General features: G+C 41.9%; 1 protein-coding gene across 2 annotated transcripts in view; it reads left to right on the top strand.

Annotated features, from left to right (window-relative positions):
- Positions 1–1,222: 1,222 nt before the first annotated feature.
- The window catches only part of LOC124060989 (glypican-1-like), a 34,606-nt gene continuing 8,589 nt past the window's right edge, over positions 1,223–27,239 (top strand). Inside the window, exons 1-2 of one of the 2 annotated variants that reach the window (XM_046392452.1) lie at positions 1,223–1,988; positions 26,844–27,002. In XM_046392452.1, coding sequence (XP_046248408.1) covers positions 1,838–1,988; positions 26,844–27,002 — 310 coding nt within the window. In that variant the 5' untranslated portion in view covers positions 1,223–1,837. The remainder of the gene's footprint in view (positions 1,989–26,843; positions 27,003–27,239) is intronic. The other variant, XM_046392453.1, reaches the window with a different exon arrangement.

Here is a 27,239-nt window from a genome sequence, read left to right on the forward strand (position 1 = left end):
AAAGTGAATTCACAGTTTCTGAGAGCCTGTGGTGCACTACACCAGGTTTGATCTGATGTACGTCTTGCATTATTGATTAACATGCCTTAAGCCTGAGTCTGATCTGTGTTCTACTCTTCTACATCCAATGTAAGAGTAACCACTGCCTATTTAAACCATTTGTAGCTTCTTCTACAAATGGATTTAATTTCAGCTGCATATGTGAGGTGTCAGTCAGATTCCAAGGCTGCCACTGACCTTTCCTGGTTAGTCTTTACACCCAGCACTGCTGCTGGGGAGGTTGTAAGACATGAAGTTTGCAGAGCGTCTGACAGCTCATCGGTCATGTCCACCAACGCTGCCAAATTGAGCCAGAGGAAGGCTCTGAATCCCCACCAGCCGCTGACCTCCCTGCAGGGATGCTTAGCTTGTCCGTGGCTTTGTGTTTATTTCTGTGTGTCAGGTTTTGTTTCAAAAAAAAAGGGGGCTCATTTCTTTTATTTGCATGACCCATTTCATATATTTAGTCTCAGGAGAAAGTGTATCCTTGAACCTCAAATCCTGACCTCGATGCAATTGTTTAAGTGTCTGCAGTGAAAGATTGCACTGATGTTCCAGCGCCGCAGGCCAACTGGAAACTGTGTGGTAGAACGATAATTCAGTCGGGAGCCGTTTAGCTTTAAAAGTCCATACATGACGTTGTGAAGCTTACAGAAACATCTTTTAAATCACCACAAAGCTAAAATGTATTTTCCAGTTTTCATATATATTATCTAATCATTTGTTTATTTAAAAATATTTTATTTTTATATTTTTGTGCTTTTAATTGCCTTTTATTTTATTAACTGTGCTCATAATTGCCCATCTTTTTTGTCTGGAAGATGCTGTGATCTTGTAACAACTGTAAAAATATCTTGTGATTTTAAGGTCAAAACAACATGCTGAATTAATCCAATAATCATAAAACATTTCTTCACTTTCAATTCAAATTGCTTTGTGCACTAATTTGGATGAAGACTGGCTGTAATGCATCTTTAATACCTCCAGTCTTGTGGTTAAGCCTTCATGTTAATAAATGTTTGTAAGTATAATAAAAAAAGCCCCTCGTTGTATGCATTTTCAGTTAATGAGAAGAAATACTACACATATTTCATAGGAAATCCCGTTTGTCTGCGTTTTTACGCAGGGCCTGCGGGCGGCGCTGTTCAGCCTCCTGATCGTTCTAGCGCAGGACCCACACTCGCTCACACAAAGAGAGAGAGAGAAAGAGAGAGCATCAACACTCTTTAGCGCACTCTCCCTCAAACACACCTTTCATTGTCCCAAATCCTGAAAACGGAATTGTCCCGCACAGTCCCGCTGCTGTCTGAACACTGAAATAACGGATTGCGCTCTTCAAATTTCCGTAATCATGAGCCGATAGTGTGCGCGGATCTGCTTTGACTGAGGGACACCTGCTCTCTCTGTTTCTCCCTTTTGTCTCTGACATCTCTGCAGCTCGCAGCCGGCAGCGCTGAGGAGGAGGAGGAGGAGGGAAGGAGGAGGAGGAGGAGGAGGAGGAGCGGGGTGTACCTGACACCTACAGCCGCGCGCAGCAGCTCTCTTCTCCCGCAGAAACACCCCGGACGGCCCGTCACTGGTGCCTCCTTCTGTCGCCTGGCCGGGCTGTGTGGTAGTTGGTGCAGTTTGAACGGGGACCGCCGGTTCTGCTGACAGATTGAAAACTCTTCAAAAACAAAGAAGAGTTCAAAACACAGAAGACGGAGACTCTCTAAGAACTCCAGTTTGGGTTCATCCAGAACAGAAATCTTCAGGATTTCCTGACTGACTCTGAGAAAAAGGGACTGGACTTGAGAAGATGAGTCTCCCGGTGCTTCTCTCCGCGTTGGTGTGTCTGTCTGCAGCAGCGCGCCCGGTGGCCGGGGCGGAGGGGAGCTGCTCCGACCTGCGGCAGTTCTACACCGGGAAGGGATTCATGCTAGTCGATGTGCCCCAGACAGAAATCTCCGGTGAGTTCAGGAGAAAATTATACCAAAGATAAAAATAACTCGCTGCACTTATGAAGTCAGTTTTTCTAATTAGAATTAAAACATGAGCTGGCTTGTTTGCTCATGTATCACTGGATGTTATGATAATAATAAAAAAACAACAACAATAATAATAACGATAAGGGAACCTAAAGCTTGTTTAGTCAAGTTGTAGCAACTTGTATTGTTCCAAAAGGCGTGAGTGCTCATATCTGGCTGCATCTCAGTTTATGTGTCTCATTGTGCAATTATCCAGCCTCTCTACATGCTCCTGTTTTTCCTTTCCCTCACTGAGCAATGCACCCATCCTAACTCAAGTGCTCCCCAGCTACGGACCCTCCTGCACATCTCTATTATAGTCTTTACTGGGGCTTTTTCATTGTCTGCTGAGGGCAGAGTTGCAGGTGGGTGTAAGCCATGTGTCTTGTGGAGCTATTATTGTCTATTCAGGGCATTTCTGATTGTTTGCTGAGCCTCGTGCTGCAGGTGTGAACAGCTTTTATTATAAACTACAGAGGGGAAATATAGATTTGCATTCTGCTCATGGCTGCTGTAAGTCCATGTTGAATAGTGGTAGTACACTGATGTCTTCTGGGGAATTTTTCATTGTCTGCTCTGCTCTGGACTGCAGGTGTGGTGTGTGTGTGTGTGTGTGTGTGTGCGCGCGTGCTCAGTAGATGCTGAAACGGCCTGTTTTTTCATTTGCATAAACTACACAGAAATAATTTAGGCGAGCCTGGGGCAATAGCCAATAACAAGTAAAGCACAGCAAGCTCTCAGCATACATAAGCTGCTGTAACAAAGTTGAGTCGAACAAGACAAGAGAAGAGAGTCAGATTTGGTTATCTTATCCTATTTGTTTATTCCACCCTCTCTGTCCTGTCAGTCGGCCAACCAACCATTCAAGCAATCATGCATTTAATCAATTAATCAGTCAGTTAGACAACCAGTCAGTCTACCTGATATCAAAGTCCTGTCACCAGGGCAGATTAAACTGTCTCGTTCTTGAGGAAAGTGCAAAAAGGGAAAAATGCGAAAGTGGGAATTGTGAAATTGAGTTGTTTCCCCCTTTAAGGCAATCATTGGTCTCTCTCTGTCTCCTCCCATCTTTCACCTAAAGATGTACAGAAAGACAAGCAAAGGAGGAGATGAAAGAGCGGCGAGTGGCGGGTGTGTGTTCAGAGTGTTCGACCTGAAGGTCATTTCATGGTGTGTCAATGAAAACAGTCTTGCATGGGCGGGTGTGTTATTAATATTGGATGCCTCTGTGTGTGTGTAGGTGTGTGAGTGACACACAGGCCAACAAACAGACAAGGCAAAGAGGGGAGGCTCAGAAGGTGGAGACAGAAACAGAGGAAAAAGAGAGGCAGACGGTGAGGCAGGTTGACAGAGACAGAGCAAAGTGAGTCACTCAGGGTTTCTGTTGTTGCTTCATGGACAACCGAGGAAGAAACCCGACGTGTCGCTTTCCCTTCCTTTCCATTAAAAGCTCATCTTTTACTGACAGATGAAAAACACAATGCTTCAGTCGCTCAGACCTTGATCTGCTCTAGTTGTTTGAGAAACACTTCTTCCTTCCCAGAACCCATTAAAACTGACAACCAGATAGGAACAGAAAGATGGCGACCGGCAGCAGAATTCCCCACAACAGGCGGCTCTTTAATCTGTCTCATCTCAGAGACCCAAGGTTGGCAAATTTAGCTTTTTTCCACTGAGGGGGAGACAGACTCCTCTGCACTCCTGTGTGAGTGTCACTCTGGAGGATGTTAAGAATCAACAGGGGTGAGATTCATCACATAAACTAAATTCTGATGCATGTTTATGCACCTGGAAAGAAATCATTTAGATTTGTGTTCTGCAACTTTACGGGCATTAAGAGGAGCGTTAACTTTTAGCATGGTCCATCCGTACTGCGACTGCAGTTTGCATGCTTTGTTGCTACAGAATTTAAATTTGGACTCAGGCAAGCATGTATCTGCACAAATAAGAGCTCAAATCTAACTTCTGTTCACTGACAACTCTGTGTTTGCATTTGGTATTTCTTGACTTTTAGCTGTTGCCAAACGCTTCAAGCTGACCTTGTTATCAAAACATTCAGCTCTGATGCCCCTGTTGCCTGTCAGCACTTATAAAAGGTCTCAAAACTGAAGGGCAGAGTAATGCCGGATGGATTCACGATTTTACAGATAAGATACCTTGAATCTGTTTTTCCTTTCAGAATAAGACTGTAGTTAAAAGAATCAGACAATTAGATTAATCTTGAGATAAGTTTAAGTTTATAATGTAAAAATAAATTTCGCTGCAACTCGTGTAGTACAAGCCAAACATCCACATCAGAAACAAAACTAGTTGCCTACAAATTAAAGCACAACATTCAGGCTTGCATGATCTCTAATGAGTTCAGTAAACACGTGAACGCATGTTTTCAGCCCTGTGGCCTTCCTCTTCGTGCACTCTCACATCTTGAAGGAACCAACAGCCTCCTAATGATTTGGGACGAGACCCAGCTGTTGCTATTCACGATTCATTCACGATTAGCATTATCTGCAGAGCACAGCAGTGGTAAAGAAGGTTGCTTTGCTTCACTGACATGACTGAGTGGCAAATTCCTCAATGTTAGGGAAGGCCAAATGCAATACCTGCTTTTCAGTCGCTAATCAATGCTTCATTCAACGACATAGTTTGAGAAAAACACGTTTTCCCAAAAAAACCTTTCATACATCAGCAATCTATGACAAAGGTTTCAGGACGGTGTTTAAAGACCAAGTATTCAACATCAACTTTTGATACCTTGCAGTTTCCAACTTAGTTTAGCTCCTGCACACACCTTTTGTTCTCTAGACAAACACAACATCTCCTCAAACAGCCACACAAGTGATACAGTGTCAACAAAACAGTGCTTTGAAAATGAGTAAAAACTGCAAGATTATGTGCAGAAATGTTGTTATCATGAGTGCTGGCACCTTTTTATTTCATCTGATTAAAATACATTTTCACAGGTGGATTCTGCCCACTATTATGAATACCAACTACTACCAACATCGCTGACGGCAGTTAGTAGTCACAAAGTAAAAGCAAAAGTAAGCAAAGCCACTGTTTCCTTGAAACCAACAAAGTCATCACTTCTACAGATGCATAGTTTCACATCCGGAGTCAGAGAGGAAGTGTATCTTCTGAATCTACGGCCTGGTAATCTGCAAGAGAGATTAATATAATGCCTGGTGTATATCATATGAAATGCAGGTGTAAAGAGGCTGTGAGACCTGTATTTGTCAGTGGATATGAGAAATATTATAATTCCAAGGTAAACCGTCTGTAATCTGACGAGCAGATGCTCTTAATTCCTGCCACAGTTAAAAAGGAAGATCCTATTCTTCTCATTCCTGCTGGAGCCTATTGTCCTTTAGGTTTAACACCATGTGAATGGAAGTCATCTTTCCTGCTGTCTGCCTGTCTGTCTTTGTGCCTGCGAGCGATTTTAACTCACACACATTGTATCCTTTACCTGGGCAATAGTTAAAGAGTAGCTCCTTCAGTGTGTGTGTGTGTGTGTGTGTGTGTGTGTGCTTAAAAGTCAGTGAAAGCCAACACCTTCTGCATGGAAGACACTTGGTTTCTTTCACACATGCATTGTCCATGCAGAGCAGCACACACCCATGTGATCGGATGACCCACAGAAACAGAGATACACTATATGTCTTACACACTCTGGATGTGTGTGTGTGTGTGTGTGTGCTATGTAGCCTACACATTGAGTATTTGTCATGTTGTTGCTTGTTTGTCAGAAGATGCAGGGAGGGTGCATGAGTTTAACACGATCCTCTGTGTTTTAGGTCAGATTACCCGTAGATTAGGATACATTACAGGTTTGTTTACCAGTCGATAATTCTCTAGTCAACGTGGGAGCCTCCATTCATTTACATTTACACAGTGTCACTGACCGTTCTTTAGATAAACAGTACATGGAGCTGAAGAAGAATTCAATATAATCGTTTATTAGTCAAGTTTTCATCCAAACGTAGAAAAAAGTTCTAGAAAATCTGCAGTACAAAATGCTAATTAATCTACATTTTCATTCTTTATTGTTATGCAACTATTAGGAGTCAGTTGTGTGCCCATAAAGCATTGCACATGGACCCAGTGTGTTTCATGGATATAACTGAAGAACATTACCGTCTCCTTGTCAGTTTACAGATCTGATGTCATTTTTCACCTTTCAAATGGAGCAGAAGTTTCACCTGCTTCCTGTGAGAAGTACTGGGAAAAGAACTCAGATCATGTATTTAAGTAAAAGTAGCAATCAAAATACACTCAAAGAACCAAAAGTAAAAGTGCTCATTTTGCAGAATGGCCTCTTTTAACAGTAATGAATACTATACTATTGGATTATGATTATTGATGCACTGATGTGTGTATCCCTTTACATTTGCAGCTGCTAAATGAGAAGCTAAATTAATATGTGTTATGTTTATGGGCCTTTTTTTTTTATTTACATATATTGCATGTGATAATAAACGTAGTGAAGTAAAAAGTACAGTATTTGTCTCTGATTTGTAATAGTAGAGGTATATAGTAGCAGAAAATGGAAATAGTCATGTAAAGTACATGTACCTCACAATTGTACTTAAGGAACTGGGTTACTGCTGCTGTGATTAAGAGCCTTTGAGGTCAAAACTTCTCTTCAATCGTCTAATGTGCTTGACTAAAAAAGTGTTTCATATAACCTATCTCCCTGCTTTGTCTAATAATTGTTCCCAAAAAATATTTCTTTCCAATGCATCTTTTATTTTGCATTACATGTGAGAATACTGTCATACTGCAAAGGCAAAGACAGAATTTATATTTGAACTGAAGCCAGCATCAATATTTTACAGTTTACCTGCTGTACATCTCGTGACGTTGCCCCCCCACCCCCACCCCACCCCACCCCACCCCCCCAGCCGTGTGAAACCCTTGGTGTGTGAGCCTTTACGTATGTGTGTGAGAGAGGAAATTGATACTGTCCATCACCTGTCACACATCAAATGCTCACTCAGGCGCTCACAGCACACACGCCACCAAGTGGAACGCGTAATACTCACACACACACAAAACACACCCAGACACACACATTCTCCTTATGCTTTTCTATAACTTTTGTTCTGTCTTACTCTTCATCTCTGCATTGTTTTTCCAGACTGGCTCAGATCCATGGGTGCAGGCTTGTGTCTGCGTGTGAGAGAAGGTTTGCTTGGCAAGATCTGTTAAAAGCAGAGATGTGAATCTTTCATGATGTCTGATGCAATGACATGAGCAAGAGACAGACTGAGATAGAGGCGAGGAGGGATGGAGGGGAGAGGATGTGAGGAGAGGAGGCCAGAGGGAAGATAAAGGGAAGAAGGGAGGAGGCTCTGTCCTGATTGCCATTCCTGTCATCTCTCCTTCATCCTCCCTTCATAATCAAGGGATGGATGCTGCTACAACTGCTTTGATGCTGGTCCTGGCTCCTGTACTCCATATTCAATCAATTTCTGGTGCTTTTTATGAAATTCTTAAAAATGTGTGATTGTGCCGGCAACAGGAGCATTTCGTAGAACTGACTGTTTGCATATCATATCTCGTAGCTATGACTTTAGCTCGTCTGTCAAGCTTTGTATTTCTTACTGTGTGGCGTGCATGGGGCAATACTTTGAAATGTTTTGAGGGTGGTGTCTTTTTGTGAGCTTTACCTAAACCAAAGGCACAACAGCAAAAGCATAACAAATGAAGCAAATGTGTGTAGTGGCTTTAACATGTTCTGCAAATGTTAATAATGTTTGGCTTTATTTCGAAGCCCTTATACAGATTTAATCTATGCTCTTTAAATGCTCTTTACTGGATTGGAGTGTGTTTACACTCCACTCCAACATCCATAGTATTTGTTATTTGTCAAACACAGTCCTGAAACGAGTGAAAAATTAGACTAGTATAAAGGCAGCCAAACAGGGCTTTGTCATAACAAAATATTTGCCTGATCTTGCTTTCTTTTTCTACTAGCTAGCCTTCTACAAGGAGCACTGACTTTTTTGAGTCTGTAGCTTTAGCCTCACATGTATGTAGCCATTAAGTGTGTATTTAACCCCTTCAATAAGATTTATTGATTTAAATTGAGTTGAGTGCAAACATTGAAATGTCAAGGTGTTTTCAGCAAACTCATGCAGCTGGCGTTAGCTTATTTAGCTAGCTTGCTGCAGCTAATAGGATGACAGTTTCTGTGTGAAATCACTGAGAATTACTCGTGGCATATCGATAGTGTTGAACGTTGTTGATGTAAGTAGCCACATTAGTAATGCACCATTACATTCTACATATGAATGTAAAGGCCCTATATAATAAATCCCCCCAATGCCAACATACAATCAAGTAAAACTGATGCAAGAGGGAGAGTCATGCAGCAGTTCTGCATCCCTATGATGATCACGTAAAACAGGAGTGGTAGGTGGGGGGAAGAAAGAGAGCTGAGGAGCACAAGTGCAAGCCGTTCAATGCCTTAACATCAATCTTTGCACCTGAAATCAATGTGGCACAAACCAGCATCGTTTCTCGATAACCTCTGTCTTTCCTTCCTCTCTCCCGCTTCTGTTTCACACCTCTCACTTCCCCTTAATGTTTACTTTCTCCCTCTTATCAGCCGCTATTTTTACTTTCTCCTCCTTCTCCCAGCCCTCTTCTCATCTCCCCCTCCTCTCTGGGGGCTGAGTGTCCATCTGTTTTCCAAAATGAAAAGATGAGCTGTTTGTGTGATGTGGCGGACGTGGTGGTTGCTCGCTTGCTTTTATGAGTCAGCGCTCCTCATACATATGCTCCGTGGGACACACCGTGTGTGTATGTGTGTCTGGACTGAAGGGATGGAGATTTATTGGTATACCAGTCATTTACATAGTGAAGTGAGCTGGTGGAGGACTGGTTGTACAGGTGGTTTCCGAGCTTATTCCGCCATTGCATGAAGAGATGATTGAACAATGTAATCAAAGAAGAGGGATATTCAATCAGAGCTGAAACGATCAGTTGATAAATCAATTAGTCAATTGTTAGAAAATTACCAGTAATGTTGAAAATTATTCCCTATAGCTATTTACCTCTAGTTAATTCATATTCAGCAAAGCAAAACTCTAAACAAGGCAGTATTTTCATTTTGGTCGTGCAAAACACATTCATTATCTTCATCCAATCAAGAATAGTGGACTGAGTATTCTTAAGTAATATACAACAACTCTCCATATAGATGTGTAGCAACTGCAGTCACAAGTGTTGGCTTGCACTTCAGCTGAAGTGGAAACATGTATAATAACTTCTTACGACAGTAAATGAGATGACAGGGGTGGACGAGACGTGTTCGCCTTGCGTTTCGGCTGCGTTTCAGCTCGCAGCTCGCAGCTCAGTATATTAACTTTCATGGACTGTGGTTCGCAATTTCAAGGAAGGATATGAGTGCACGGTCCTCAGTGGGTTATGTACAGACAGACGTATTTGAGAATGTACATGCGATCATAACAAGGCCTCTGAATTATTGTTGTAATTACAAAGATTAATGGGATTGCTGTAATTCAGGTCTTACGATACACCTAGATAAATATGAGTGTTTATAAGAAGACAAAAATAAAGCAGTATTGTTTTTACCCTCACTACTGCACGACAGAGTAGTTTTCAGTTCATCATGTGATGCCAGTTTGTTAGGCACACCTTGCTAAACCAAATCCTGGCTAATACAACAGTCCTGTCTTCTGGAATAAATCCAGTTTTCGTGAAGGACATGAAGGGATGGACAAAATAATAGAAACACCTGCCAGTATAAATTCAGCACAAACTGAATCATCCAAAATGACCATAAAGTTGAATCAACACCTCTCTAAAACCATGTCAACAACAACAGAACATTAGGCTGTAACCTTCACAAAGGAAGGATTTATTAGACTGTCCTCGTTTGAGAAGATGTGTATCTCATATATCCTATACGTTCATAATCCAGTTTCCAGATCAACAAAGGAAAAGTCAGCTAGTTTAAGTCTCTGTAATCTCTGAGGTGGATGTTATCAGGCTACACCGGCTCCTAATAAACAAGAACTTGTGTCCTAAACTCTGAGAAATGTGTAGAAGGCTACATAAACCCATCTGAAGTTTTGACTTTTTGAGTCTGTCATGGTTTAAAGGTTCAGTTTAAATAGCTTCTTGTTTAACTTTTTTTAAAACTTTTTTTCCTTTCCCTCTTTTTTTGTTTGTTTTCTCCTCCCCTAATTAGTGTCACCTGTGTCGTGTTAACTCATCTATATACACCTGTGCTCGTCTTGTGTTTGCTGTCTTCATGTGTTCCCTGTGTCTTTGGATTATTCTTTTGGACTCTTTTTACCAGCCATGTTTAGTTTGCCTTCTTCTGTTAGATAGATAGCTAGACAGACAGACAGACAGACAGACAGACAGACAGATAGATAGATAGATAGTTGTACTTTATTGATCCCAGGCTGGGAAATGTCAGTGCAGCAGTAGCAGCAGTAGCATTACACACACCTTTTTGTGTAAGTTTATTGATTAAAGTCTTTTTGTTGTTTTTACCCTTGTGTCCTGTATGCATTTGGGTCCTCCGTTTTGTAACACAACAGTCACAGGTTTGCGATAAATAAAGGAAAATGCAATTTGTCGAGTAAAAACATAACAATTACCAAAAGACGTAATGTATTCCTTATGAGAATTTGTATTCGATGCTTTTCACCTAAACAGTTTTTAACTGTCAAACTCGGCTCAGCTTGTTAAATGAGCGGTTGTACATTTGTTCAATGTGCTGTACAGTCACCAGAGGAGACTTTACATAATTACAGCTAATCAAATAGTATTTTCTTCAAAACCCAGGAGGGGTTTTAACCATTTTGTAGCTTGAATGGCCTCCTTCAAAGAAAATATAAAGCAACTCAGAGCTTTGCACAACAGAGTGTAATTTTGTTAGTGTAAAGTCCACTTAGTGTCCTAACTCAGAGGTCACAGCTGCACGCTCATGCGCACCCAGAGCCCTGAGAGGATCACCGGTGGAGAGTATTATCAGAAGCAGATCTCGCTGAGTGTGACTGGATGTCTGTGGCATTTGTATGATCATCTCTGACACACTGCATGTTAGCAGAGTGAAATGATCAGCAGCGTGTTTGAAAGGCCAGATCAATGTGGCACCATGCTGTTGCTTTCACCTGATTCCAAATGTTAGCATGTTGGTGATTTGTTGACCTTTAATGCACACACACACACACACACACTTGCCACTGCGGTCGCTCTGATCGGATATCACGAGTGGTGTGGTTGGTTGTTGTGAAGTTTCTGTGCTCTGCTTGTGTTCCTGTGAGCCTTGCTGGGCTTCGTGCAGTCAGTCGTTCGTTATCATTTGAACCCCCCGAGTGTCAGCTCTGCGTCTATTTCAACTTATTTTTTTTTAATTGTTGTTTTTATGGCATCTCTGCTTTATTAGATAGTTTGCCATCGGGAGAGCCTGAGAAGTTTATTTGATAGGGGTGGCAAACTGCATAAAGATTGTACCTTGGCTCATAACATTTCGAAGACACAGCGTGCATCACATTCTGACAGTACACCAGGGTACTTGCATGAATTTTGAAATGTTTCACACTTTGTTCAGCAGCCCCTGCACAGTATTTACAAGCCCTCGCCCAACGACACCATGGGGGACCTAATAATGAATTTCTGTGAATAAAGGAAACGCTCCCGCTGACTTTTGAATACCTCCTTACCACTTCCATCACTTTCCATTTATGTCAGATGTTGTCACTGGTGAAGATTTACCACTGATGTCGTACAGCAGCTGCATAAATATTGATTACCTTGGAAACAATTTGATTCTGTCCTCAAGCTGACAAACATCATTGCATCACCAAATTAATTTGTTATTTTAAAGCTCCAAACTCGTCACTAATGAAACAGACCATTTAGGGTTCAGCAGTACAATTCATAAACTGCTGCACTGATTGGTTGGTGGTGTCTCTGGTGTTTCTATCCTTTCGCAGAGGCCACATCTATCAGCTCAAACAAAGAAAAAGAGCTGGACTCTGAGTTTTTGGTTCTTGGTTTGGAGACCAGCTTGTGCAGAGTTACTTCTCAGTAACACAAATTGATTATCGAGTAATACTAAGCTTGATTTTAAAAGACACAAACCACCCGCACAATAGACTCTTTCAGTGGCTGCCATCGGGGAAACGTCTCCGGTCCCGCATGGCCAAAACTGAAAGACTGAGGAAGAGTTTCTTCCCCCAGGCCATCAGGACACTGAACTCTCTTTCCCCCACTTAACTCACCCCCCCATACACACACATGCATACTTGTATACTATGTATACGATATGTATATTTATGTATATTTACATTCCCTCTGCCACTGAGGTTAGATCTCTATCTTTATATTTTTTATTTTTTATTCTATTCTATTCTATTCTATTTTTTAACTTTTTATCTTTTATCTCATGTAAATTGTATTTTTATTATTTTTGCACAGTTGTAAAAAGGAGTGTTGTTTTTTCATTTCACTGTGGATGCACATCCACATGTGACAAATAAAGAATTCTGATTCTGATCTGATTCTGATAAAATTGACTGTAATGCTGTATTTTATTTTCACCCTACGTTGTGGTCCTTTTCTTTGGGCTGCGGTGAAGTAAGACAACATCCTTGTTCTTAACCGCATGCTCTGCTTGTCTCCATTGTTTTCTAACAACAGAAGTGAAAACACGACACCAGCACAGCCTATTTGAGTGTTTTGAGTCAACAGCAATTTTTCATACTTCTGAAACCAAGGAGTACCAGCTTCATGCTGTGACAGATCATACCTATTACATCACTGTAAAATCTTCCAAGAATAGACAATAATTTTTAATTTCTTTTTAACAATACAGTCTAGTGTTAAGGTGTCCACCCGGCTGATGTAGAGCAACTTGTTTCACATCAAACATGTTTAAACTTTTTGTAAATGTCTGTGCAGAAGGATGTTGTTGCTTTCATCAGACTTCCAGCTCTGTTGATGCTTCAGTCCAAAGGCCACATGGCTTTTCTCCCAGCAGCTCTGATCAGGCCCTCACTGCCACATTCATTCAGTTTCTCCACTGTTCTGACATCGGAGATCTGACCTGGAAATGGCCGACCTCAGGCTGTGACCTAATGTTCCCCCATCCACAGGGATTTGGTGCTCCCTGCTGAGAAAGAGCATTGACGGAGAATCCGCCTCTTGCATGCCCCTTTCAACCACCCTGCCCCCCTACACACACACACACACACACAGTCACATTCATATATTACCAGCTCTCATTTGCACCCTTCCCATCGCCACCACCATCAGTGACATTGTTGGATTAGCGGCTGATGTCTAATCTCGTGCTAATCCCAGCCTGTTAATCTACATGCTAGCAGTTGCATGGCAGCTAATGCATTGACCTTAACACTGAGGGAATAACACTCTCACTCTCACTGGGTTGTTCCCTGTTTGTTTCTGTTTGTTTGACTCGTGCTGTCGTTCAGCATGTTAAATCTTTCATTATTTCGAAGGATGTTTAAATCTTCTTTTGGTTTGTCACAAGGCAACACAATCCCTTGTTTACAGTTAGCTGTAATGAGGGCTTATCCCGACAGTCAAAGATAGCTGCCTTGACCTTTGCCTTTCACCAGAATTATCCACATACTTGCACAAATGCGCACAGTCAGGCAACAGTTCTCCTCTGTGTGGCACACACCAGTTGGCATGTGCTGTGCTTTCTTTTACAGGCAGGGTGAAAGGGAGTAAAAGTAGTAGTTAGTTTAAGAGCCTTTAACTGCTCCCAGAAATGACATAGAATTATGGTATTATATGGCAAAGCTGGTGCCATGTGAACACACACACACACACTCGCTGGGCAGCAGACGGGGCTGGACTGTGGGGTAGTGGGGTATTTTTGGTTCGGTAATAGTATAAAATAAGGAGAGGTTCCATCAAATCACTGTTTGCCTACAGCTCCCTCTGCTTTCCTCTGCTTCGTTACGAGGGCTTTTTTTAAATCTCACATTCCTTCACTGTTTTCCTTCACATCCTCAGTGTTGCTTGTTTGTTTGTGCTAATTAAAGATGGTGTACGAAGAATGAACAAGATGCAGGAGTGTAAGTGCTGGCATTCAGCACAGATATTAGTGTTAGAGGATCTGGAATAACTTCATTTTTAGCTACACATTGGCAATGTCTGTTGGTCGGTTCACGACTTTGGTTCAGACTGAAATATCTCTATAAACTGTTACGCAGACTGTCATGAAGGTTGGTATGTACTTTCATTTCCCCATCACGATGAATTATTTAATCTAACATTAATCTAGTGCCATCATGAGGTCATAATTTTAAATGTACAGTATTTGGTTTATGACTAAGTACCTGCTAAATTAACAACTTTCACATTGCCCTCAGCTTTACTTTTCATTTTGTGCCAGTTAGGAAAAATTAAGGCATTCAGTTTGATAAACAGTATACTTGCTAAACACCAGCATGTTAGCATTTTCACTGGATTCTGATTTTAATATTTACCTCAAATACTACTATGCCATAAGCATAAGCCCGTCAGAGCTGCTTGCATGGCTGTAGACGCTTCTTGTTGAATTAAAGTGGAAATACACAACTGTTTGGCTTAAGCTTACAGTGTATGGCCACAAAAGAATGACACCATCTGAATTTAGACCGGACGCCTGTAAGTCTCACTTTCACTATGCTATCTTGTCATGCATGCATGCATTTGGCGGAGGCCAGTTTTGCATGTAAAATGGAAACAAATAGACAAGACACATGAAAATGCACTTCAGGTCACATTTAACTGCTGTGTAGACTGCTGTATTGATTAAAAATGAATCCTCCTCTTCCTCCAAATGCACGTGTGATGAATGTGGCTGAAACCCCTCCTGTGTAGACAAACTTTAAGATGTCTTCTTCATAATGTTCGTTATAGTAGATCGATAGTTAAAATAACAGACCCAGGACACGCTGGAGGGACTATGTCACTGGGCTGGCCTGGGAAAGCCTTGGGGCCTGCCCGGAAGAGCTGGAGAAAGTGTCTGGGGAGAGGGAAGTCTGGGCATCCCTGCTCAAGCTGCTGCACCCGCGACCCGGTCCCGGATGAAGCGGAAGAAGATGGATGGATGGATGGATGGATGGATGGATAGTTAAAAGAAATAAAGAAAAAAAATTAGTTTCTGATCACATACTGTAAAGAAATTACTGTATTGTAATAAAGCAAATGCTCTCACTGGAGAAGCTGATACCATTTGTTGTGGACTGCTGCCATGTTTGAAAGCGACTTCGCATGAATCAGTCATCAAAACATTAACTAACTGATTACCTCTACTCTGTGTGCAATCTGCAGAGACGAGACGATTTCGCATCATTCCTCATCCCTGCTTTAAACGGTGCAGATGCTGATATAAGCATGAGGCACATTTGCATGTTGACCAAAGCTCTGCTCCGCTTGCTGTGGGAAGATTGTGGTGACCTGTTCGTCATAGAGCTGCTGTGACACTTTTGTGTCAATCAATTATGCAGTTCTTTGTGAGAAGCTGTGAATACACCAGCAAAAAAAAGAAAAAAAATGTGGTGTGACTTTAAATCACAAAACCGCAGACAAAAGATATAAGCTAGAGATTTATTAGACACTTAGAAGCAGATTAGAGCTTTATAACTCACTTCATTTCCCCTTTTTCCTCTCTCTGCTTCTGCTTCTGTCTCCACCGATGATCTTTCACTCCTCTCTCCCCTTTCCGCCTCTCCCTCTTCTTTCATTTCCATTTTATTGCCTTCCCATCCCTCCATCTCTCTCCTCTTTCATCATTACAGCTTCATCGCCAACCCTCCCTCACCCCCACCCACCCCTCCGCTTTCGTTGGATAGTAAAAAGGTAAAAGTGTACTTTGGGAGGAAGGCCATGTGGAACGTTAAATCACATACAGGTGCTCTTAAATGGTGAAGAGAGTGCTAGATGGAAACACACACTCACACACACACACACGCACGCACACAGACGCACCACCAGTCTCTCATTTAGGTAGCAGTAATTTGCCGCAGTAAGTGACAGGGTTATTGTAAGACGCTCATTAAGAAAGGGAAGCAGCGAATAAACGTCTGACTGAAGGGAATAAATTCAAACCCCTGCGCCACTTTTACTGCTCAGCAATAAGCCGCTTTGATGTGGTGTGTGATGGCAGTGCTGGGGCAGACTCAGGGCATGTGATTGTGTGTGTGCGAGTGTGTCAGAGTGGTACTTATGTCCTCTAACACTGACTTTACATCTTATTTGTAATAGTCTCTGTGTAATGTAAGAGTTTCCCTCTGTATGCCTCGTCACGTGTCTGCATGCTGTGTCTGTCCTTTACAGCTTCAAGGGTCAGGGGTCGGGTCACGTACTATGAGACAGACTGTGCTCGGTCACTTCCTATGACAAACTTTCATCTCAGCAGGAGAGGGAGGGAAGAAGAAAAGGGAGGGATGTGCACAGGAAAGCAACAAGGCAGTAGAAGGAGAAGAAGAAGTGATCTTCAGAATTCAAAGTGAGGCAGCATGGATGACAGGGTGAGGAGATGTTTAAGGGACAGGACCAGATTGGAAATGGAAAGAACATGCAAAAATGCCTTGTTGTGGTGGCGGTCTGTCGGTCAGTTTGTCTGGTTATGTTATACCAAATGCCGAATGACACAGAGTACAGAAGACTTTAATGATAATTATGACCAGCAATGAATTTCAGACTCAAAACAACTCAAACACATCATAAGCGACGATATCATCTGTCATCTGTGCGTTTTTAACCAGCTAGCTGCATGGTTCTAAGGAGGGTAGTGTTGGTCTCCGATCCACCATGTTGTTCAAGGATGGACTGCCTTTAAATTTTGTGCAGACAATCATGATTGCCTGAGAATGAATCCTGCTGGCTTTGATAATCCCCTGACTTCTCCTCTCATACTGTCAGCGAATTCCCTTTTCATAAAGCAAGAATATCAGTTAGCATATGTTCATTTATTTGTTTTAAAGCACTTTGTAATGTTGTTTTCGGTAAGTGTAATACAAATGAAACATTGCCAAAATCACTTTACTTTAAGATACATATTGGATGATCGTGTGAATCTTGACATACTCAAGAATGTACTCTCTTTATGTGCCCTTGTAGCTCTGTTTTACTCAAAATTCAGGACAACATTAAAAGAAGTCAAGTACTGTGCATCGAAGAAGAATCAGGGAGCCTTTATCTCTAAGTTGAATGTTTACAACAGAGTTTTGTTAATAATTTGACCAATCATCTTCTTATTTTTTACAATTTGGCTGATGTGGAGAATTATTTAAAATCTTTCTGAACATCTTGACTTTCTTGTCTGGAAGTCCTCACCTTGATGAACAACACATTATTCGAATTTCTGGAAGACGTGATGCCCAAAACTATGAAAGTGTGACTCACGATGAATTATCTTTTAAAAATGCCGGGAAGTGATTATTAAGTACTTTACGAGCTTCTTTCAGAGTTAATTGTTTAACTCTTTTAAATGGACAACAGCGACGCTCCACCCAAACAGGAGAGCTGTTTGTCAAACTCAAATTTTCCTCTGTCAGCAGCGAGAGCAGGTTGAGCAACAGTCTAACATCTGGAAACTAGTCATTTTAGAGCCTTCAGTTATGCTTTACAGTGTGCTGACTCAGCTCTAGCGAATACTGCCCAACCTCTGAGAAAGATTAGTCTGCAATGTTGGTGCAGGTTAGATGCATGATGAAGCTTCTACTGTGGCTGGGAGTGTAATTGGATTTACACGTCTCATTTAACCTGCTGGATGCCTCAACAGTCTCAGATATTGGAAACATCGCTCGAGTTTCTCAAGTAAAACAAAATTCATCTCTTTTCATGGTGCAGAAATTGTCTTTAATTACTAATAATTAAAGAAAGTGCAACCAAAACAACTTTTAACCAGATCTGCAAAGTTCAGCCATTTAGATGCTTAATTATGATTAAAGTTAGAATTGCAAAGTCTGACTGTTTTTGTCTTGATTCAAAACATCATAGATAATTTGTGTTCTTTTTTTTGGTTTAGCAGCAGTTGTTGTGTTGCACAGGTTCTGAAGCACCAACCACTGGGCTGCTGCTGCACGCGTTCATACCTTTATGTTGCGTATGAAAAGTTGTAGTGTGCGTGAGGTACACTGATGACGTGTGAGCGTGTGTAGGAAAGATAAGAGATTATCTTGTGTGTACGTTCCATTTAGTGTAACCTACAGCCTCAGGATATTATATCTGTGGAAGTAACATTAAATGCCTCCCTGTATATGTGTGTGTGTGTGTGTGTGTGTGTGTGTGTGTGTGTGTGTGACCATTACAGCAACAGGGACTTTAATGACCTTGCATTCTAAACACACAGACAGATTTGCAGCTCTAACAGCTTCCACTCTTCTGTGAAGGCTTTCCACAACATGTTGGAGTGTTTCTGTGGGGATTTTTGTCCGTTCATGCAGTAGAGCATTTGTGAGATCAGACACTGATGTTGGACCAAAAGGCCTGGCTCACAATCTCCGTGTCAGTTCATCCCAAAGGTGTTGGATGGGGTTGAGGTCAGGACTCTGTGTGGGCCAGTCAAGTTCTTCCACACCAAACTCATCCAACCATGTCTTTATGGAGCTTTGCTTTGTGCACTGGGGCACAGTCATGCTGGAATAGAAAAGGGCCTTCAACAAACTGTTGCCACAAAGTTGGAAGCATAGCATTGTCCAAAATGTCTTGGTATGATGAAGCATTAAGATTTCCCTTCACTGGAAGTCAGGGGCCGAGTCCAACCTCTGAACAGTAGCCCCATCCCAGTACCCCAAGGTACTCCCAGTACCTGTCTCTATAGTGTATAGTGTATAAGTCTGTTGCCGGCTGCCACTTAAACTCTTCCTTCTCCAGTCGCCTCACCTGGAAAGTCATTTCACTCCATTTCCTCATACCAATCATCATAAAGGTCAAGTTCACCATAACATGAGCAAATCAAATGTTTCTGTTCTTCCTGCCATGATCCATCAAAAAGAAACATCGATCAGCAGGGTGGTTTCTATGCACCAACATTCATGACATGCCTTGAAATGAGTTGAAGGAAATTTCATGCACTTTTGGAGTGTTTGGCTTTCACCTGGCATTTCTTCAGAGCTCACATACAGCTTCTTTGCTTTCCAGATTATTTCCATGCATACATACAGCGTCTCCTGCTTTACTAAATGGCATGATTAAGTTTTTATAAAACATAGAACCAACTCGGGAAAAGGCAGTTGTGATATGACCTGCTGAAACAGTGGTTTTGTTTAGCCACATTCTTCGCTCATGAAGATATTTTACAGCATTAATGAAAACTTACCTTCTCTCCCTCTAATGCTCCATCTTTCCTCATTCTCTCATTCTCTCCTGTGCTGTCCAGTTTTCTGCCTCACGCTAAAGCGAATAGCCTTCATCTCAAATGCAAAGACACTAGAATGGTTTCCTTATTCACAGGTAACTTTGGTAGAGCATATTTCTCATTATGTCCAGCCATTCCTATTAAAAGAAAACAGATTAATTGTGGATTCAAATACAGAGGGCACTGATGATAATAAGAGGTGCGAGATCTCAGTAGAAACAATCTTGTTTCATTGGGACTTTAATTTAAACAGGGCAATTCATCACAGTTAATCTAAAATTAGTGCTCGTCAGGTCAGTGTTTTGCTTATTATTACTCTCCACTTGAGCTCAGCTTGGCTACAGCAGGTGAACATCTAATGGTTTATCTCACATTTGCTTGGGAAAATATTTGATATAGTTGCAAACAAATTTCCTGTCACTGATAAATGCAGGGTCAAAATCAGTGTAATGAGCTTGCTGTCTCTCGTAGCAGACATAAACAACTTGTGTGTAAAAGAAATCTTCCCATGAACATAAAGAATCTATTCAGTCAGGGGGGAAATACCAATTATCTGTCTGTAGCCAGAAGCCAAGCCAGTAACTATTCCCATATCTGACATACAAGCCAGCAGCATGCCACCATAACTCAACAAAGAATAACAGAAATTTATTCTTGGTGTCAAACAGAGATAAACAGACAGCAGCTGGCAAGCATTTAAATATATTGCCTTATACGCAACGTTCTGTCTTTGATTAAATCTGGGCGTCGCCAAAACTGGAGTAATTGTCTTGATTAATTAAAAGTGACAGGAATGTTTGTCTTGATGTGAGTTTCAGTTTAGTTTTGCTTAGGTTAATCGCAACTGAGCACAGTGTTAGATCGCACACAGCTCTTTGCGAGGAGAAGAGGCAGAAAGCATGTCACCTCCGAGTCCATGATGCTACACTCCCTGTCACTAAGTGGCTTTAATTTAGCTCTCTGCTGGATGGCTTGCTCTCAGCCTGCAGTGCGGTGCATGATACCTCTTCACCTGCTTGGCACACGTGCCGAGGTTGGCTCTTACTTGTTGAGACGGGCTCAGGTATGTTGGGGCTGCCACAAGGAATGCAGGGGAAAAAAGGGAGACGGAGGTGGAGGGCGTGGCAGAGAGAGAAGAAAGTGAGAGGCAGATGCTTTGGATGGGAAAAGGAAATTAATGGTTAAAGCAGTGTTGTCTTGATGTGGTTTCCATGGCGATAAGTGTACGCTGTAATGCGTCTGCAGGCAAAACCAAAAACAAGTTTCAAATTAAAGGGATTCACTAATGATTAAGAGCAAAATACCCCACAGCAGAACAAAGTTCTGCAGTTTTCCTAATGCAGCCCTTAGCCCCAGGTGGGCTATGGCAAACTGCAATCTCCACTTGGCATAATATTCCATTAAATTAAATTAATTTACACTGGACATTTCTACATAATCAATACTAAAAAATGTACCTCATCAGGATTCGTGCCGGACTAACAAGGTGCAAAAACGATTCTTCGTTTGCAGTTGTAGTAATCAGGGTAGCTCAGAAGATTTTGCCTTGATTACACCTTTGGCTCAGAGTTGTAGAGAAACCAGACTGAGGCCATACGGTTGACAGTTTTAGTCCCTGAGCTGCTGGTAAAATGTGGGAGGAGAAGGTGGGTGAGCAGTGGCCAAAAATAGAGGGCTGCGACTGAACTAAAAGGCACTCAGAGTTGATTGTGATGATAATTATGATAATGTGAAGCAGAATTTAACTGGACAGGAGCAGGTGGGCCCAGGTGACCTTTTCTGGATGCATACATTTTTAAAATCTGAGTGGGCAGTGATTATACAAGAGCTTTTTAAGTGAGATTAGTTCTTGTTAGGGACTGGGCAGCTGGGGTCTAGGCCCTCTTGGAATTGCCAATCTTCTCCTCCTTCATTTTCTTCTTTGTCTACTTCTTCTTCTTCTTCTTGTTCTTCTCCTTCTCCTTCCTCTTCTTCTTCCTATATAAAATCTGCATTCATACATGTAAATAAACCAGATAGACTTGATGGTGGCATTGCAGCAAACTGCAAGTTGTCAAATTAGTCGTACTGACACCAAACTTGCTGTACTGCATCGTCACAATGTCCTCCACAAATGATCCAGGCAGATTACTAAATTATCTAAATCTAAGCCCACAGTGAATTAGAGGCAGAGTGGAGTTAAGTAACAGTTTTCTGCTTCCTTGATCTCAGCTGGCAGTTTGGAATAGGGCACCAAGAGCAATGTTCAGGCTTGTGTGCCGTATGTTACTCAGGACTCTGCCATCCAAGTGGAACCCGACAGAGAAGCTCTTAACCTGCTGCTATAAATCGGGGTCAGGCAGTGGGTGAGGTGAGGGCAAACGATCGGTCAGTGGGATATGAGCCAGAAATGCTCGATGTTGATGTTTGTGTCTAAGACTTTTGAGGTCAGGGCAGATACTTTCACTTCAGGGTTTAAGATACTGAGAAACAAACGGGGCTGACTGTTGGACCGTTAAAGTGCTTCTAAATATCCCCCACCCCCACATCTTTCTGACATGATTATTAGGGTGAGGGGGCTGCACTGGCACTTGTAACTTTCCAAAACCAACAACAAACAAAACAGCAAATAGGTGCACAAAGGTGATGAAAGTATGCAGATGTAAAAAGCTCTCTTCTTCATAAAACTTTGTCAGCCTTCCTTCCAGGAGAAACTTTCCAAAAATGTGTGTCGTTTTCCACAACTAAACTTTTCTTCAGCCGAGACTGAGACAAAACTGAAAAGGCTTGTTATGGTGTTCATTAGGAATAAGTAGAAAATATTTAAACTCTAAAAGAGACACAGCACAGACTACTTGTCAAACTGCAACAGGGACCAATGAGTGACAAAAGAAATCCTGTAAAAGATGTACAGTCCAGTATACTGTTTTTTTTGTAACACAGTTGGTCACAGCTCCTGTCTCCCTGTGTCTCACTCTCCCTCTCAGCTCTTAGCATCTTCTCATCTGAGTGGGACCATCAGGGATATTATTATGTCAGTTAAGTGTAGTGCAAACCTGTGCGTGTGCCTGGGGATGCCTTGGTCCTGGACCTAACTAAATGTATACTGAAGCTTGAGGGCAAAAACAGCGTGAGCAAACAGTTCACCTATAGAAACTGTTTTGATTTGACTCCTCTTCCCTCCTCTCCTCTCCTCTTTCTACCATTTTAACAATCCAAGTCTGTGCATTTCCCATCGCGAAGCTCCAGAGCAAGGCACTTAGTCTCGTCTTTTCAGCCTCCGTAATGCATCCGCCCGCATGTGTTAGCATGTTTGCAAGCTTGTTTTTCTGTACATGTGTTTGTGTGTCACCACTGTGCTCACTTCTGTCTTCTCAAGTAAATGAAGTTTTTATAGCAGGATGCCAGCTGCTTCCATTACCCAGCAACCCAGGAATGTAGTAAAGCTTATGTGTCTGTGGTGAAAAGTCTAGGCTGGTTACACAAACCAACAACTGCAGAGCGCGAGCAGCCAAAGATGGTGTCTGCTGTCTCTGAGCCAGATGTGATGATGCAGTTTTAAACAGCAGCAGAGGAGACTGTCTTTTGTCCTGTCGCTCTGTGAAGCCCGGTGACCTGATCAAAGAAGATGTTGACCCTTGAGGCACACCTCTCCTCTTTTCTTTTCACTTACAATGTTTAGTTTTTGAGGAGAATGTGTCAGAGGTGTTGAATTAAGCTTTAAAACAGCTTCCAAGCTTCAAGCCTCTGGCTGCTCTGGCTGCTCTGGCTGCTCTGGCTGCTCTGGCTGCTCTGGCTGCAGTGCTAAGGCTGGATTACAAACTGGGCATCTGCGTATGTTCATATTCGTTGTTTTTTCAATTCTTAATTAATAATTTGCTGGGCCTTCAGTCAGATCCTGTCTTCTCTACCTGCCTTATAGAGAGGCCCTGTGTCAACAATTACCTGGAGAAGATTCCTGAATACATACTGTGTGTTAAACCAAATACATATATATGGATTTAGATATAATTCTAGTTTTTGGTTTTAGCTCAGTTTCACGTTAATTTTATTACATACATTATATATTTTTTTCTTATATACATTTTTGATTTTTATAGCTTATTTCTTGTCTTGTGATGTTTGTTTTATGATTCTTGCTGTAACGCTGCAGTTCCATTTGGGGATCAACAAAGTTTTCACAACCTTCAACCTTCAAAACTAATTATTAAGTTATTATAACCAAACATGTCCCAAACTTGACCTGCAAATTTAGTCATTAACAGCAAAAAAGGAAGGTCTTACTGGATTCTTTAAATCAATTCACAATCACTGATGATAAATATTGTGATTCCCATGTGAAATGAGAACAACCGTCTTTGTTAGAAAGTCTTGGCTGGGGACAAGATTTTAAGACGTAGCCGATACAATTAAACTTGTAATAGGACTACCGATAGTACGAGACTGTACAGGAGGTGCTCTTCATTAGCTTCACCTGAAAACAAAAGATGTCCCTCAGATGATGGCGGGAGCCTGCAGTCACTGTTAAACACGAAGAGCTGATACTTTACTCTGGAATATCGGTTGGCAGGATTGTGGGAGTTTTCACAGCTCAAGTGTGAGGATGCAGTTACAATTTTAAAAGCTCTTTTCCGACTTTAAACGATCAGACACACGGCTCAGTGATGAAAGCAGGTGCAATTAACAGGAAGTGATTTTGATTGGTGTTGTTCGGAGGAGTGAAGCTTCTCATCTCAGACTGGCCTACTCTTGAGGACCACAGAAGAAATGATTGGTTAATCTGCGGACTGTGCATGTGCGTGTGTGTGTGTGTGTGTGTGTGTGAGTGAAGGTTCAACTCCACTTGTTGCCTGTAATATTTGTAATAAAACTAAAAAAAAAAAAAATTTAAATTTAAATCTTAAATCATGCCTTAAAGGGATGTGAGCAGAGAGGTAAGGTGGTGCATCAGGTGCTATTTCCTGTATACATGCACACACACCCACCCACCCATAGACACATACACACACCAGCCGACCAGCCAGTGCCAATGAAAGATTCATGGTGCAGTGATGATGAAGGCGTCTCCTCTTCTGCTCCACTTACACTCATGGACAAATTCTGCCTTCCTGCCCACCCACCCACACTCACACGCACACACACAATTATGTTTCCATCACTTTTGGGGACATTGCATAGACTTGCATGTATTTCCTGGGGGCTTTACCACCACCTAACCCTAACAATAAACATTAATTGCCTCATTCTAAGCCTCACCTTAAAGCAACTCTTCACTCCTTACCTTGTGGGGATTTGCATTTTGTCCTCATAAGTAAGGCAGGTCCTCAAAATGTGACTTTGTAAACAGATTTTTGTCCCCACAACTATTGAAATATGTATCAACACATGCACACACACACGCACATGCACACACACACACACACCAACTCCAAACCTGTTAAGAAGAAAGCAAGCACTGATGCACACAGCTGTGGGGTACTTACTCACCCTTAACCTTCACAGACGTGGGCGCATACACACACACACACACACACACACATCCAGGCTATCAAGAGACTGATGATGCAGACAGCTTTCTAGGCTGTCTGGCACAGCCACTGTGTATGCACAAACATATCTATGTGTGTGTATGCGTGTGAGTGTATGTGTCTGAGAGAGTGAGAGAGAGAGAGAGAGAGAGATTTTTATTTTTACTCTCCCCCACGGGAGAATCCCCATAAGATGTATAGATAGAAACAGGTTTAGGTTGGGCGTGTCATGATCAGGGTTTTGTTATTGGCTGGAGGGAAGGAAGAGTCAGTGAAAAACAATTTTATTCATCTTAACATTCATCTCTGAAGACTTTCTGTGTTGTACTTGTGGCCTTTTTTTAACTATTTATGGGCATTCCTGCTTTTATTTTGATAAAAGTCTGGGCCTGTGGTACGTTTACACAAGTACTTAAGTTCATATTAACAGGTTATCGATTAGTTTATAAAATACTGTGCACTGTGATAGAACTGCAGAATCAAAATCAAGCTTATTAATGAAATGATGTCTGTGACTCTCCGTGTGAATGTACAGCATTAGAAACGTGACCTGAAAAACAAGCAATGGCTGCTATAGTGTATATAGTGTTCAAGTTGCTTTTTAGGTTGGCAACTAAAAGGATTCCGAGAGTCCAATAAATGATTCATGCAGCGGCATGAGAGGCACTCAGTTCCTTTAATGTATCTTAAAGGCACAGAGGTGTTTTGCCCTTAAGATTAATGTGAGAATGTAAATACTCTGAGACTGAGCAACGTTTGATTGACATACTAACATTTGCTAATTAGTCCCAAATCATTCATCTAAAACACATATGTCAAACTGGTCCACAGGAGGGCCGGTGTGGCTGCAGGTTTTTGTGCCAACCAACCAAGAGCACACCGTTTGACCAATCAACTGTCTGAAGACGGAGATCAGTTGATTAAATGAGTCAAGTCTGGTGTGCTGCTACTTGGTTGGAAAGAAAACCTGCAGCCACACCGGCCCTCCTGTGGACCAGTTTGACATGCCTGAAAGGTATTCAGTCATTAAACCAAAGTATGTAATATTTACCTGAAAAGTTATGAAATCATCAACGTTATTACCATTCATCCTGGGACATCGATTTCTGAATCTGAACAAAATTTCTCAGTGATCCATCCTGTAATTTTTGAGATACACTTTACAGGACAAAAGTACTGGGACACCTGACCAATACACCAACAGTGACTTTAATGACATTGCATACTAAACACACAGACAGCCTTGCCGCTATAACAGCTTCCACTCTTCTGTGAAGGCTTTCCACAAGATTTGTGTTTCTGTGGAGATTTTTGTCTATTCATGCAGTAGAGCATTTGTGAGGTCACACACTGATGTTGAACCAAAAGGCCTGGCTCACAATCTCCGTTCCAGTTCATCCCAAAGGTGTTGGATGGGGTTGAGGTCAGGACTCTGTGTGGGCCAGTCAGGTTCTTCCACACCAGACTCATCCAGCCATGTCTTTATGGAGCTTTGCTTTGTGCACTGGGACACAGTCATGCTGGAATAGAAAAGGGCCTTCAACAAACTGTTGCCACAAAGTTGGAAGCATAGCATTGTCCAAAATGTCTTGGTATGCTGAAGCATTAAGATTTCTCTTCACTGGAAGTCAGGGGCTGAGGCCAACCCCTGAAAATCAGCCCCATACCACACCTGAATTCAATAATAAAGAGATGTGTCCCAATACATATGTCTACATAGTGTATTTCTATCTGGACTAGAGTAATGGAGTGATCACCACTAACGTTGTAAATAAAAACAAAACACCTTGCATTTACAGTTACTGTGTTTTCAATCTCCATTTTTTATAAGCCTGGCATTGAAAAGCTGACACATTTGATGATTATTATGTGAATTGAATAAAACAGTTGAATTAATTAAACTCTGTGTTTTCCTCGCTTTGACAGGTGAACATCTGAGGATGTGTCCTCAGGGTCCGACCTGTTGTACCAGCACCATGGAGGAGAACCTGGCCGGTCTGAGCGCCCGAGAGACAGAGGGACTGATCAGAGAAGCCGGCAGGTCGCTGCAGGCTGCCTTCAACGCTCTCCACAGGAGCTTCGACAGTAAGAAGAGAGGGAGAGAGTGTGTGTGTGTGTGTGTGTGTGTGTGTGTGTGTACTAACAGGATAGACACTCATTACTGACTGAGCTCAATACCAAAGCTTGAGCAGAGGGCTCAGAGGAGGGTGATGTTTGTATGTTGTGTATTTGTGACTTTGTGTTTGGTACAAGCTCTGACTGTGCTCATCGCTCGGTGCTCCAGCAGCTTCAATAGTGACTCTGTGTGTGTGTGTGTGTGTG

This window comes from Scatophagus argus, chromosome 6 (assembly GCF_020382885.2).
Source record: "Scatophagus argus isolate fScaArg1 chromosome 6, fScaArg1.pri, whole genome shotgun sequence".
In the NCBI taxonomy this organism is placed as follows: Eukaryota; Metazoa; Chordata; class Actinopteri; family Scatophagidae; genus Scatophagus; species Scatophagus argus.